Source organism: Oreochromis niloticus, linkage group LG13 (genome assembly GCF_001858045.2).
Source record: "Oreochromis niloticus isolate F11D_XX linkage group LG13, O_niloticus_UMD_NMBU, whole genome shotgun sequence".
In the NCBI taxonomy this organism is placed as follows: domain Eukaryota; kingdom Metazoa; phylum Chordata; class Actinopteri; order Cichliformes; family Cichlidae; genus Oreochromis; species Oreochromis niloticus.
In genome coordinates this window covers 988,638-1,004,220 of record NC_031978.2, presented here as the reverse complement: position 1 = coordinate 1,004,220, position 15,583 = coordinate 988,638, and the positions used below count along the sequence as shown (strand labels likewise).

The 15,583-nt window shown below is 40.8% G+C and overlaps 1 protein-coding gene across 2 annotated transcripts; it reads left to right on the top strand.

Moving 5' to 3' along the window:
- Nucleotides 1-9,352: 9,352 nt before the first annotated feature.
- On the top strand, nt 9,353-15,132 carry LOC109204770 (C-type lectin domain family 12 member B-like). Of its 2 annotated transcripts, XM_019366451.2 has the most exons (6): nt 9,353-9,441; nt 9,830-9,901; nt 11,834-11,935; nt 13,318-13,686; nt 13,776-13,939; nt 14,493-15,132. In XM_019366451.2, exons 1-6 carry the CDS (start codon nt 9,408-9,410, stop codon nt 14,514-14,516), a joined length of 765 nt encoding a protein of 254 aa, XP_019221996.1. In that variant the 5' UTR covers nt 9,353-9,407; the 3' UTR covers nt 14,517-15,132. The 2 variants fall into 2 exon arrangements, 1 of the variants encoding a protein (XP_019221996.1); XR_002064261.2 differs by lacking the exons at nt 9,353-9,441; nt 9,830-9,901; nt 11,834-11,935 and adding an exon at nt 12,106-12,241.
- Nucleotides 15,133-15,583: the final 451 nt, after the last annotated feature.

Below are 15,583 nucleotides of genomic sequence, written 5' to 3'. Positions count from 1 at the left end.
GCTTAAATTGTAACTTGTTTGTTACTGTGTAACAAACAGTAATTGTAGGAGGAGATTTCTCACAGTCAAAGGGAGTTCTTTTCCCCCACAGTCATCATGTGGGCATTGTTGGGTTTGCACTACTGTAGGGTCTGAAACTTACAATATGAAGCACCTGGTCTGAACTGAAACTATAAATGACACTGAACTGAAGTTATAAATCTGGAGAATATAACTGACAAGGTTTATAAATATAATTTTCGGAAGGATGAGAATTGCCAACTGGCAGGGGCGCCTCCAGAATTTCTTCATAGGGGTGGCCATCTGGGGGTCACTAAAAATATCGGGGTGGCACATCAAAAACAGAATTTTTAGTTTCATTATGCTGCTGTAAAACACGGGTTGCTGAGGGGTTCGGCAAATTATTGGGGGGTGGCCAGTGAGTAGTCACTCTGACAACTAAGCCCATTACTATCCATCACTATTAGCTTCTTATTGGGGGTTTACTTACCCACAGAGGGCACATATAAGGGCCACTGAGATTAAAGTGTTGAGGCTCTTTTCATCTTCTTGCTCAAAAACATTCTTTTCTTTCTTTGTGAAGGCTTCAGAAGATTTTGTTTGCAGGAAAAATAAAGATAAAACTGCATGACATAACTCTGAGGTTCAGTCGCACTGCTGACTCACCACGTGCATCAGCGTCTTCTCTATGAAATCTTTTCCGCCTCCTCTGAGCTATAAAAATCTTTCTGCTGCAGAATTTTTAGTCTCAGTGCCTCCTCAGCCTCCTCCTCCTCCTTCTTTTATTTGTGTGCGTTCTGGTTCAAAGGCAGTTCTTGGGCAAGATAAGGGACACCCATTTGCGAAATGAGGGGGAAAACGGGGTCAGATGTTGACTTGGATAGAGTGATTGGTGGCCAAGATCAGCTCCTCACATGTGTTTTCTTTAAGTTTATTTTAATCTCTGCTGCTGTCACAGAAAAAACCACAACGCAACATGCAAGCTCGGTGGTTTAGTTTACATCGCCACTGATGTGCTGAGTCAGTTTCCACAGACTCTATTGTGTGTCTTTGGGAATAAAAATGGACTGAAGTTAGAATCTGGCTGCTGTGGAAGATCACCGGGAGTTCATCCATCCTGAGCCAGCTCAGAAATGTGACTGTTTTAAAGTTGTTGTAAAAATATCCATCCAGTGCATACGACATTTGCTTTTTCATTTGTCTTCTTTAGTTTAAAGACTGCTACACAAACAAGTCTTTGATTGGAACAGGTATACCTTTATATGAACCCATATGTTAGTATGATGGCAACAAAATTGACTTGATACTTGATTAAATACAGCTAGCTGGCCAAACACTCGTATCTAGCATCACTTTTGTCACATTACTTAGTTTGTGCTGTTATATGTAGTCAATTTTGCTGAAATTTCACAGCAGCAACTCAAAATAGTATTAAGTATTTTATTTGGCCCCCAGATGCTTATACACATGCCTGACAATGTCAGAGCATGCTCTCAGTGAAATGAAACATCACTGATCACCTGAACAGTCTGACAGTGTTTTATGGACTGAAATATAATCCTCCTATGTGTGAGAAGCACAGAGCACCAGTGGTGGATCTGCTAATTCTGGTATTCTATGGCAAATGTTAATCAGGCTCCAAGGTGCCGGGCAATGAGCACAGGGACCACTAGAGGACGTCTGGTGAAGTTTGTTTCTGATTGTTTGCTCAGAGACGCTCACAGTGACCTGCTGGAGGAGATTTTGGAGCTCTGGCGGTGCTCATCCTGTTCCTCGTCGTCGTGCAAAGGAACAGATACCACTCACCACCTGGAAAGTTAGAGCAGTCACACCAGTGCCGATGACACCAGTGCATGTAAACTGTAGTAAAACTTAGAATCCGGACGATTACTGTAGTATACTATTGTATGTGGTGTATTTGTGACTTGGTAAATAAGCCATACACCTCAAATCAACCCAGCTCCATCTATGAACGCGTTGTTGTTTTTAACAGGCATTCCACTGAACTTCAGGCATTGTTAGTGATGGATCTGAATGGCTCTACCTTGCTAGGAAGGAAAACTAACCTGTTTTTCCAACTACTACCACTACTGGAATGCAGTCAAGCTGAGAGACACTGCAAGTACAAGAAACACAGCATTGGCTGAACTTATGACTTATAATTCATCTGTCTTAGCAGGTAAACTAGTACTAGCAAACAGCCATATAACTGAGCCAACTGTAAAAATCCAACAGATTAATTCGACCTGCTGATGTTTGCTGGTTTTAGGAACTTAAACAGATTGCTAGTGTAGCAGTGAGTTGGTTAGAGACGGCTGTTTTTGGTCCTCATGTGTTAGCTGCATTTGAGTGTGTGTCATTTTGCCGCTCGTTTGTTAATGTTGGCAGTTAGTGGAGTTTATTTCCAAACTAACATTAGCTAGTGTTGCCTTAGTGGTTCTGTAGGGAGGAGACTGAATCAATCAGCCCACAGACCGATAGAGGGAACTGAGAAGGTCAGAGCTTCTAAGCTGGGTCACACACCGGCAACATAAAGGGTATTTAAAGCATAAGAATTCTCCCGTAGTGCACCTTTAAGACAGTGTTTTAATAACTAATTAAATACACAGTGGCCTTTTTCCTTTTTGGGGATCAGCTGTTTATTTTTGTGTGGTTTTTATCAGTGTAGTGCGCTTTTTCTGAAGTGGAACTGGAACCAGCTTCCAGCTTATGGCTTCCATCATTGGCTCATTAGCACAACGAAGATCTTGACCATGAAATATTCAGAAATATTTTTCCTAATTTCCTCATTTCCTCGCCCGTACCCGACCTCCTCACCTCTCTGGACCCGTGCTGTCCGTGTTCTGGTTGAGAGCAAAATGTACACATCGATAACAATTTCTCTAAATGCCTGTTTCAGGTCATTGGGGGAGCACTTAATTATTATAATGAGGTAAAAGAGAGGTCTTTAGAGAAAAATTAACCCACAGGCCCAGCTCAGTGGTGCGTTACAGCGATCCGCTAAACTAGACAAATAAAGTCAGGTCTGGTTTATTTATGGTGAGCTTTTGAGAAGGAAAAAATGCACCTAACTGAGCGATAAAGTGCTTAAATTAGCTTTTTTAAAAACAAACTAACATCATTATAATGGTATGCCCTCGTTATATCTAGCAGGATATTTATTCTTGTGAGGGAAGATAATAAAATCGGTAAAGTGGAAAAAAGGAGAAAGTGACACAGCAAACCTGATCTACTCGGCAGGTTAACAAGTTCGTGCAAGGTGCAGACTTGTGCTTGAGTTTCCTGTCTCAAGACATACCACAGTCTGTGCTGCATGTCTTCTGTAGGGCAGTTAATAGTCTGGCGTGGCAGAGTTGAAAATGATTGGATGTTGCAACGCAGCTAATTTGAGCTAACTTTCTCTATTTTTGACTCTGTGGTTCTGCATTCCCTCAAAGCTAAGCTCGGCCAAAAAACTATTTAGCTGTACTTCAAACTCACCAAAACTGAATCTGCGGAAGAAATCAACTCCCGAAAAACTGTGCTTAGATTATCGCTCTTTTTTCTGCCACCATTTGTGGAGAAACTGTGTTTTGAAAGTATTTTTAATGTATTTTTAACGACCTCTTGTCCCATTTTAGTGCAGCTGAGCTGACCTGGAGGCAAAAGAAGTGAGGAAAATGTGGTGTTTTGGAGGAAACAATGCTGTGTGGATAGCTCTTAAAGGCTGGAAGTTAAGACTGAAGGTGAATCTTTGCAGGCAGAGCAGCTGGAGGAAATGCAGACAGCTAACCAGTCTGTGGAGGCAGTGGAGGATGTGAAGGAGGAGGAGGAAGAGCGGGTATGGACATACAGCCGTACAGGAGATAATTACTGGCTGTGTCAGACAACATCTGTTATGTCAGCATTCCAGCCGTCAGCCTCGAGGAGGACGAGCTGAAAAAGCGCCTGCAGAGCTCAGCGTTGTTCGGAGGCACCGAGAAGCTCGCGTTCAGTCGAAGCCTTCACACTCACAGGGTCACAAGTTCAAACTCCCCTCTGCCCCGCTGCCGTGTCTTTGACCAAGACTGACTCCCCTCAGGCTGACCGTGACCTCTGACCTGGTGCGCTAGTAAAAGGAAACTTCCTTTCCTTCAGCTGGATCTGTATCAACAACTTGACATACAGTTGCCTCAAATGTCATTTTCCTGCAATAAAGTGAGTCGATTGTCACAAGTGCATCATTCTGTTGAAGCATACTGTGACCTAAAGGGGATTCAGCTATTTTGTTATATTTTGGAACTTTGTAAAGTATTGTATCATTTCATTCAGTTTATTAATCCCTGAGGAAATTATGTGGTCAAATAATCCTGAATTCAGTCCAGTTTTATTTATATAGGACCAAATCACAGCAACCATCACCTCAAGGTGCTTTTGTATTGTAAGGTAAAGACACTACAATAATACAGCCCCCTATGAGCAGGCACTTGGTGACAGTGGGAAGGAAAATCTCCCCCCTGGTTGGAGGTAAGGGGAGGACAACAGAGTGCATAAGGGATAAAAGATGGCTGTGATGACCGCATTTTGACTTTTTGATTTTTTTTAACCACATTTAGGTGAGAGGGTGATGTGCTCGTGGAGTGTTCACACTGAGCATGTAGCTTAAGTTTGTGCTGAGTGATGCAAATACGCCGGGTCTGTGCAAGCTCAAAAATACACTTCAGTAAAGAATTTGCTTCATTCTGTGTTTCAAGCAGCTGAGATTGTGTCCCAGAAAAATGCTGCAAAACGCCTCGACTAAGGTGGATCAAAGGTCCACTTCAGTTATTCAGAGTGGAAACATCGCTAACTTTAGCTTTAAAATCATAAACACATCATTAACAAAAAATCACATCAATCAAAGAGTTTTAAAGACAAGGAAGGCTATCCATAAAAGCCCCAAATATTTTAGTATTAGGCTGTAAAAATGTTTATTTCTGCCCTAAAGCTGGATATTTTAACATGGGAGTCTATGGGGAGTGCCTCAAGTGGACATCAGAGGAACTGCAGCTTTTGGCCCTGGAGGTTGATGCATCAACACGCCAATGAGCCAAAACGGTGATTTTTATCAAATCGAAGACTTCTGACAGCAGCAGAAGTCATGCAACACTGCACGATGCAGCAGGTGTGTTGCCCTTAAGGGGTCATAAAATGAGTGAGAATAGGAAGGAGGAGGGCAGAGATGAAGAAAGGAACAAATGGGAAGAAGAAAGAAAGCGCAAACTGATGAAAGATGGAAAGAGGTAAAGGAGGAGGGGAAGAGAAGGGACTGTACTGAAGTACAAACAGGCGGTAAACCAACTGACAGATTTACATGTTGTCTGAGAGATTGATGATATGGAGCAACATACCAGCGATGTTTATTTCCAAATCTTTGTGGGTTTTTCTTTAGCTATTTAAAAATATGTCTAAGGAATCCAGAGAAACACAGCACACACACACTAACCATTATATTCTTTCTTCTTTGCAACAACCCAGTGTTGCATCAGAATTTATCATAGATGAACTGCTGGTTTCACAATAAAGGCTCTAAAATGGTGATACCCACATTTTGTGTCCCATGTTTTCAGCTCACATGTGTCCACACACAGGTTCTAATCTCAGGGTCAACAATATGTTAAGAGTTTGGCAACAAAATGCGTTTCACAACATGTCCCATTTTCTTATTGGTCATTAGCTGAATGAATATGGCCTTAGTTTAGTTAGTTATTATAAAGACTCCTTCAGGTCTCAGGAGACTAATGTTTACTTCCTGTTAATGACACGGAACTAAAACATGTCTGCAATTCATGTAGACCGGACTCATAAGAATGAAGCTAAACAGAGGAAAAATAATTCCATCAGCTAAGAAAAAACAGACTGCATAAAGAGACTGACATAGCCCCACTGTGGTTTTGAACGCATGCATTTTCAAGCCCTAAACTAGCATTTTGGTCTCTATTACATTAGGTTTTTGGAACAAGAGAGCTTAGAGGATGAGAGGGTGGAGTACCAAGTTATCAGATAATGTTAGGTTGGTGCAGGTGCATCACACAGACACTGACAATTAGTGTTCAGTAACATCCAACTAAAACGCTCAAATCTGATTCAGCAAAACTGGAGCTCAGACTTCTTGAACAATGCAAACTTTCAGCCTTAATACAGTTTAAACAGGTAAGTTATAAAAAATAATCTCCACACTGGTTTGACGATGAAGGGGGAAATTCTCTGTAGGATAATCTCATCTGCTGCAAAGATGACATTCGAGCATGGGGTGACTCAATGACAGAACCTCTGCTGGACGGTAGAGGAAGTGCAGTTTTTGATGTGGAATAGACGGATATGGATTTATGATATTACCTTGATTATGTGCACGTACAACAGCCACTCAGAGTGTAGATGAATCAAAACAAGCGTCCACGTTTGGACGGACCAGCTGATTGTGGTTGTTGCCATCAGCTGCGGTCAGAAATTCTCCACTGGCGATGTTTTGTGTGAAATGAAAATGGTGGACACAGTAAAGTGTTTTGTGATGCTGTGATATCACAAAAATTTACAGGGAGGTATTTTATGACACATGAGAGATGATAGAATATTGTGAGATTGTGAAACAAGATCCCTGAGCCGCTGTCGTCTTGATGCTAAATGGGACAATAATTTATACAGTGATCACCATGCTGTGACTCACAAGATCTCAAAGTACTGTTTGAGACCATAAACTTATCAAGTTGATTTTCCAATACATAGGTTGCTTTTTACAGGCGCCCCCTGCTGGCCATTAGAAAGAATGCATTTTAACATGTCGCCTTCAGGTTTGTATTTCTTATAAACAGTGTATACAAACTCCTGCATGACGCAGGAAGTTCTGAGTGCTGACGTTTATGAAGGAAAAATGTAACTAACGATGATAGCAGGGTTCATTGTGAGTGGACGATAGAGAACGGGAGCTGACGGGGAGCCTATTAGAGTCAGAAGCTGATCCGAGAAGCTGCATAAAAATAAATGATGAGCTTTTTAAAATTTTACAGCATTGTACCAGACGACTCACAGACTGGTCTGTGAGTCGTCTGGTACCGGGCCGTGAGTGTTGAGGCTCGGGTGTGAAGTTTATGGTTTTCAGGGTTTTTATCATAATTTTTTTTAAATCATTTTTATCAATAACTCGGTTTCCCTGGGTCTTTTCCTGTGTGTTATGAATAAATCTTCTTTTTTTTGGTACCAGTACTGGTTTCATTTTGTTGTATTTATGCGCGACACCTTAAAGGCCGGTCCGTGAAAATATTGTCGGACATAAATCGTTCCGTGGCACAAAAAAGGTTGGGGAACGCTGTTTTAGAGTTCTTCTTTGGACATTGGATGCTTTTCCACTTAATTTCAGATCTTTGTCAGTATGTGGGGAGGAGGTCAGGATAGAGGCCCAACAGCGAGAGTCTGCAGCCATCAGTCAAGCACGGTAGGGGCTCTATCATGGTTTGGGTTTTTCATGCTTGTCAGACTTTTACCACCTTCGTTTTTTTGCCTTATTTCCATGTATGTTTGCACATGTGTCAACAAACTGCTGCACCTATTTCCAGTCTTCTTGGGAAAAATAAAAAGAAAAGACGTATGGCTGGAGCTTTGATCACAGTAGTGTGTATCATAGGAAGAAAGCTCCAGAACAACACTACGTACTACTGGAAATGTGCCTTTTATGAGGGAATTTTCCTGCCGTTTAACCGACTGCTTGTCTGCTACATACCACAGCACAGTTCAAGAGTTCAGTTAATTCATGAACTCTGTCAGGGCACCACACCCAGCAGCGGCACATGAAAGCCTCCTGTACGTGTTTGTGCTGTTGTGTCCTCATGCATTAGTGATTCTACAGTATGTTTGGAAGAGTTTAAGTTTGTCTGTACATGAACCCGCGTTAAAGCGCTCACATGGTCGGTGCACACAGGTGTTTTCACTTATTCTGCCTGATTAGACCTCTATGTGGACGTGGGCAGGCCGTGACTGACAGTTAAGTGACTCTTTGGTTAATTGTGTTGCACCTTTTAAATGAATAAAACCTTTGGGAGTCTTTGTACCAGCAGCTGTGTCACGCACAGCTCAGATGCAGAGCGGGAGCTGGCTGCTTTTCAAAAATCACACTTCCAACAATGATTTTCAGCAAATCATGTTATAACTTCAAATGTGCAAATACATCAGCCTTAGTAATAACTCACACGTAACCAAGAAACAGGAAGTGGAGTTAGTAAGAAAGGAGGCATCAAAGAAGTGACTTTTGGTGAGGTAGCGGTTTAACAGAAGTGTTAATATTCTATACTTTGGCCTGTATTTGTATAGCTTTACTTTACTAGTCCCTAAGGACCCCAAAGCGCTACATTGTAGCCACAGCCACCCTGGGGCGCACTGACAGAGGCAAGGCTGCCCAACACTGGCGCCACTGGGCCCTCTGACCACCACCACAGTAGGCAACGGGTGAAGTGTCTTGCCCAAGGACACGACGACCAAGACTGTCCAAGCCGGGGCTCGAACCGGCAACCTTCCGATTACAAGGCGAACTCCCAACTCCTGAGCCACGATTGCCCCACTTTTACAGTGACTAATGATGTATTACCTCAGAAACATTAAACTAACAGACAGCGCCTTTGAAATTTAGAGTTTTGAAACTAACAATCACAATCCATTCGTTCCAGCTTAGACTCCTGTCTAGATTTCATGACTTAAATGAACTCAGATGTGTGTTGTGCAGAATCTTTCATGCATAAAATGGTTTTTTGTTGACAATATCTGGAGAGATCGTAATTTATTTTAAAAATTAGACTTTGGGTGCTGCTGGCTGTGCATTGGCTGTGCTCTGTGCTCAGCCCCTCCCTCCAGGATTGTGACCATGGCGTCTATTTTAGTGTATTAGAAATGATTTACAGTAGTTCCTTTAATGTCCACATGAGGCAGACTCTTGTTTCTGCTCATTAAACCATTGCAATTCATTGAAACTGTGATACAGCCTGTGATACTGAAGTTGTACATAATCCTAATAGTACTGGTTACATTCGGCGCTATTGTGGTGAATTGGTTTTTCTTAAGAGAGGGTTTTTTCAGTCATAACATGATCATTATAACTGTTTTAACTTTTAAAAGGAGTTACAGGAGATTTGTTACCAACTCAAAACTGAACCAGGAACTCACTGAAATAGAGCAATGACAGTGCATGCATTGGTCTGCATGCTGCAGCAACAGGAGGATACGCTGAGATCCTTCCGTCTTTTGGAGGAACAGTTAACACATAACTAATTTAATAAAACATGCTTTAACAGCAGCACCTAAACTGAGGTGTGAAATGAAAACCTACAAAAGCAGAAGTTGAACATAACAACCTAACACCATCTGAATAATGTAAGTTACAGTTCATTTGAGACTCTGAGCAAAAAGAAGAGTGATCCAAAGTGATGACTGTTACCTATAATGCTAATGTTTATGCAGGTAAGATGTTTTTCCATCTAACTGAAGGTTATAGAAAAATTAAACTCATGTTGTTAAGTATTGTACAGGAGTCAAAGCTAAAACACTTTTCGATATTTACTGTAATTCAATGATGTGTCTGCACATAACAGAACATTTGATGGGTTTATAGCATGGTGATTGCCAGTTTTGGATTCTAAAGGAAACAAATAATAAATTATTTCTCTGTAAATATGTTTCTGGGAAATATATTCGATGAGTTTTTCCTCATTAAGCAGATGAACTGTGGTTGGGACATCACACAGGGACAAGCTAGCAGATACAAAGAGTTGTTACAGTTTCTGCACTCTGATATAATTTAATATGAAGTTTAATTTCATTCTTTTGGATTTAATCTTTGCTGTTTCAGATGAATTTGATCAAGAGGATGTTTATGTTAACTCTACAGTTCCCACTGTGGAGAAACACAAGCCCACGTCAGGTAGATTACGAACACACTGCATGTATTAGTCACAAAGTCTAAACATTACTATAGTACTTATAAGCAGTGTTGGGACTAACGCGTTATTAAGTAACACGTTACAGTAACTACGTTATTATTGTGGTAACGAGCACGGTAACTAGTTATTATGCCAAAACCAGGAACGCGTTACTCGTTACTGGGATTTAGATAGGCTCGTTACTCGTTACTTCGTGTGGTGGATATCGCGGAGCTTCCACAGATTCAATAACATTAGCAAGTGGTGGAAGCCAGCAGGTGGATGAAGGAAAAGGGAGGCAAGAGGAGAGACCCGAAGCGGCCGCCGGTCCGCGTGTCAGGTGAACTGAACTTCAGGTAAGAAGTTATGACCTGCAGTCTATCTGGGTCAGATATAAACCAAGTTTAGGTGGAGTTTATTTTCGGTATGCTGACATTTTCGTACTGCGTGCTAGCTAGCATGACGGAGTTTCTATACAGCTGGGTGGGTGCTATGTTACTGATGTTGAACTTTATTTTGTTCATACGGTTAATTATTAGAGTTGCCGACCGTCCTGTAAAAAACAGAATCGTCTGGTATTCAGAGAAAATATTACGCGTTTCGTACTGAGGTGAAAAGGAACACAGTTTGTCCCGGACTTCAGCTACAATGAAAAAGACACAAAGCTGAAGCTGCACAGCTGCCTCTTCTTCTCTCATTCTCTCCTCTCCTATTTCTACTTCAATCATGAAACTGATCAATGATCAGCTGATCGGCTTTTCTCTCTTGTTTATTTATCGCCCACTTTGCGCCAGAAAGAGGAAACCAGCGGATGTCGCGCTAAACAACAGCAGCACGTTTAAGCTTGATCAGCTGTTGTTAGAATTTATTTAATATTAATTTCTAGTATCAGCTGATGTTTGCTGGAGCCACAGCTGTAAAGCTGCTGGTCATGATATCGGTTTGGTTATCTGGTGAGAGGGAAACATGCAGATGAAACCAGGAGATGTCCTTACTGAATCATCAGAGCTGAACAGGTGATGGAGAAACAGGTTTACCTGTTAGGTGACATGGATGAGTTGAAGGGAAGTTATGAACTGTTTCTGAGAGACAAATAACACCAGGATCCTTTTCTAAGTAGCTGACAGCTGGTAACTGTGCAGGGGCGGATCTAGCAAAGTGTTGCCAGGGGGGCAGGTAGGGCATTAACAGGGAAAGGGGGGGACAAGGAAATACTTTTCTTTATTATTCTCATTTAAAATGTCTCGCTTTTAAAAAAATAATTATCTGAGTGTTACAACAAACAATTGATAGATTGATACATATATACCATCAGAACAGTGTACATCACTGTCACAACAGTGTTTATTTTCATTCAAAGGCTTTATGATTTTTCCTATAATGGTGGGCCGGTCTCTAGTCAAAATGCCCGGGACGATTGTTTTGTCCCAGTCCAGCTCTGTATGCAGCTCATCTGCAGTCTGGTGTTACCTACATCTTCCTATTCAGAAGGCAGAATCTCCAAGTTCTGAGTACAATCAAAAGCACCACGACTGCAGTTTTTGTGTTGGATGTAAAAAGCAGGCTAGAATCATGGCGGCGGTCAACGACGGTCCAGGCGTGGGATTTCTCTCGTGGAAATGTGCACATTATTTTTTCCTTTCTGTTGGTAGGTGGCACAGTGCACTTGTGGCAAGTAAGCAAGCTAGAAGACTGGCACTCTTGCTGGGTATCCAGTTACGGAAGCAACACATTAACAAGAGAATTCTGAGTAAAACCAAAGTTACTTTCCCTAGTAACTAGTTACTTTGAAAGTAACGAGTAACTTGAAGTAACTGAGTTACTTTTTTAGAGAAGTAACTAGTAATGTAACTAAGTTACTAATTTAAAGTAACTTACCCAACACTGCTTATAAGTAATATGAATATGAATGGTGTTTCTTATTTTTCTGTCAGATAAGAAGCGTCCCTTCATCATTCCTGACGCTGTTCGACCTTTTTTGCCGTTGGCGGGGTGTTGGGTGATACTTTTAATAATCTTGTTCCTTCGTATCCACTGTGAGTATAACTCAGCTCAGCGATGTATAAGCAAAGAATTAGAAAATGTGCACCTACTCGTCAGTTTATTAGGCACACCTGTTCAACTGCTTGTTAATGGAAATATTTGATCAGCCAATCACATGGCAACAGCTCAGCGCATTTAGGCAATTAGACGTCCACACAGACTCTCTCGGGTTTACACAGCGTGATGTGAGATGGATCAAATATCCAGTGAGCTTCATTTCTGTGGATGAAAATGCCTTGCTGAAGTCAGACATCAGATGAGAGGAAGTTAACTGCAAATAACCACTTGTCACAACGACGGTATGTGTAACCCATGTGCGTGTGTCTGATGGGAAATTACTTGACAGAAAACAGTGTGGCTCAGAGAAATTTGTGTGTCTGCACTGAAAAAGAAATAAATAAAATTAAACAATAAAAGAGGCAAATAAATTCAGTCAAACAGTCAAGAGATTAAAATCCAAAATAAAAGACTTATAATTAAAAAGACGTGTTCAGGTGAAATTCATTTCAGCTGCTACATATGCATAAGAGCATCACTGAACATGTAACGTGTTGAACCTTTTACCTTTCTCCATAATATAGAGTTAGTGAAGGATTTAGCATATTACCCATGATTATTTAAACAACACAGACATATATAAGCTGAACAGTAAAAAGGCTCTGAGTGATTATATTTTACTACTAAAATACTCTGGCTTCCCCCCACAGTCCAAAGACAGGAAGTTAGTGGGGTTGGTTAATTGGAAACTCTTAATATCCCATAAGTGTGAATTTGGGTGTGAATGGTTGTCTGTGTCTGTGTGTTAGCCCTGCGACAGACTGGCGACCTGTCCAGGTGTACCTGCCTCTCGCCCTACAGCTGGGATAGGCTCCAGCATTTTTCTGTGTGTTAGTTTTAGTGCACTGTTTTGCAAAAGAACTCTGGAGAAAGAACAATACTGCGCCTGGTGGAGAAACCTCTGGTAGCATTTAGCACACTGTGGTTATAATAACTACCTTTAAGGTTGTAAATTGGCAAATTTTAATCACTGGACTTCAAATGTGCTCAGGCACCATGTGGACAGCTATTGTCAGTACACTCAGTGTCCAATCAAATCTTGGCTGGTGCGTCAATAAGGAGCAAAGAACACCCACCTGTGTATGTGTGCAATGCCAGCAGCATGTGCTCTAACAGCTGTACAGACACTCTGGGATGATAACACGTTTTAAAAAATGCATAAAGGCACTAGACTATATGTGCTGTGGGCTTCAGAACTTTCTTTGTAATGCACTACAAAGGCTGTATTGAACAAAGGATTTTTAAGCTATAGTTCTCATTGTATGTACTGTAGATTTCATTACTATAGGCAAACACTTTACTTCTTTTTACATTCTAGTTACCTCTGTCATTTCTGCCAAACTGAATCAAAACCTCCAGGAAGAAATCAGTCTCAATGAACTCTGGAAGCAGTACTGTGATGATCTGAATGTCCAGATATACAACATGAGAGAAGCTCAATATTTCTTGATGAACAACATCAGCAACCTGAATGATGAAAACGATCGACTGAAGGGAGAAATTCAGCAGGTAAGGGCAGAGAAGCAGTCCATGAGTGAAGAAGTTCAGCGGCTGAAGGCAGAAAACCAGCGACTGAAGAAAACATATGAATACAGTACTGCAATCCCAACGGTGACAATGTGGAACACAACGAGTAATATAACTACCCGTTCTGTTTCATCGATGTGGAGGTCCCACTATCGACGAAGTATGACAGCCTTTCCTACTTCTCCTTCAAATATGGCTAATTCTATCACAATACATTAATGTGGTATGATAGCTGGTCTCTTGTTTCAGGAAGGCAGATTGAGCCTTGCCAGAGAGGATGGCTCCAATTCAAGTCCAGCTGCTACGTGACCAGTTACCATTACTCTCTGGATCAGAAGACCTGGGAAGGAGCTCGAGATGACTGCAGAGGAAGGAATTCAGAATTGGTTGTTATAGAAAGTCCAGAGGAACAGGTAAGACCTGGAACTTCGAGACCTCCAACATGCACTCTGGTTAAATGAACCACTTTAACTGGCTTGAATCACTGCAGACCTCAAAGGCTTAGTCCTAATAAACTTTTTTCTGCCTCTTGTATTTGTGATATTGTTTTGGTCAATAATCACTTCATAATGTCATAAATCTGTGTAGGACTGATCAGTAAATCAACATCTTCTCCCACAACGAGGAGCTTACCAAAATTCCTAATAATACCACAAGATACTTGAACTTGGGACAGCAGTTCATCCCAAAATTGAACAAGATTAAAATCTTAAATTCGTAATTGTTGTATTGCAGTTTGGTGTATTATACATAAAAGGCTGTCAGTCATAAACATATCTGATGTCTTTCTGTGATACTCCGGACTTCGTCTATAGCAGCTTAATTCGGTTGGGAGCCAGTGACTATTGGATTGGCTTGAGGGTCAAAGGTGGCAGCTGGAACTGGGTTGAATTATGATATAGATCATAATTCCAAAGAATTATGATCTATATCTGTCATGATCTAACCAGCGTATTCTTTTCCCAGCTACTGGATACAACCACCAGCTGATAACAAGGGCTGTGTGATTTCTGTCAGAGGGACCAATGGGTGGAAAGCTGTAAGCTGTGACATCAAAAATTCTTGGATCTGTGAACAGGGCGCTGTGTCTGGTTAAATATTTCTCCTAAACCTGAGAATATAATGGCGTTTATTCTATATAAGGCAATACTCAAACATGCTGCGCAGAAATATGAAGATATATGCTTTGAAATTTAATGTTAATATATAAAAGATGCTTTGAATCCTTTATAGAAACTGTACTCTGTCTATTAATAAAACATGATTTTTTATGCTAATGCGTATGCTAATATAATGTTCGAATTATATACATGTAACTGTATTTTTTCCTGATTGGCATCTAATGGCACTTGGGGGACAATGCTTGATGACTTTGTAATATTCATTCATACAAAGAAAATGTGCTTTCAGCCTATATCCTTTATTCCTTGATTGTTCCTGTTGTCTGAAGAAGATTTCCCAGGCAGAGACACTGGAGAATCTGTGAGGAATACCAGTTTAATGCCGTTTACCTGTGAATAAGGCTAAAATTGCAAGGCCATAAGACAATGGGAGAGAGAGTTTGGCAACATATTTGGCAAGAGACACATTTTTTTCTCTTTTTAAAATTTTGGGGCATTTTATGTTGGCAGATTAATCTGTTTCTTAAAATAAATAATTCTCATATTTTGTTCCTCTTTTTTTGTCTTGGTTTTGTCTTTTTGGTTGTGTAAAGCCACAGACACACAATATATCTTGAATTTTAGACTTCCTGTCACTCTACTATTATAAAACCAAGGCATTTGAAGAAAAGGTCACAAGTAGGTAGCATCTCAAAGCAGAATTAGGAACCTGTTGAAATAGAGCAGAGACTGATGATCAGTGTTGGGTAAGTTACTTTAAATTAGTAACTTAGTTACATTACTAGTTACTTCTCTAAAAAAGTAACTCAGTTACTTCAAGTTACTCGTTACTTTCAAAGTAACTAGTTACTAGGGAAAGTAACTTTGGTTTTACTCAGAATTCTCTTGTTAATGTGTTGCTTCCGTAACTGGATACCCAGCCAGATTGCCAGTCTT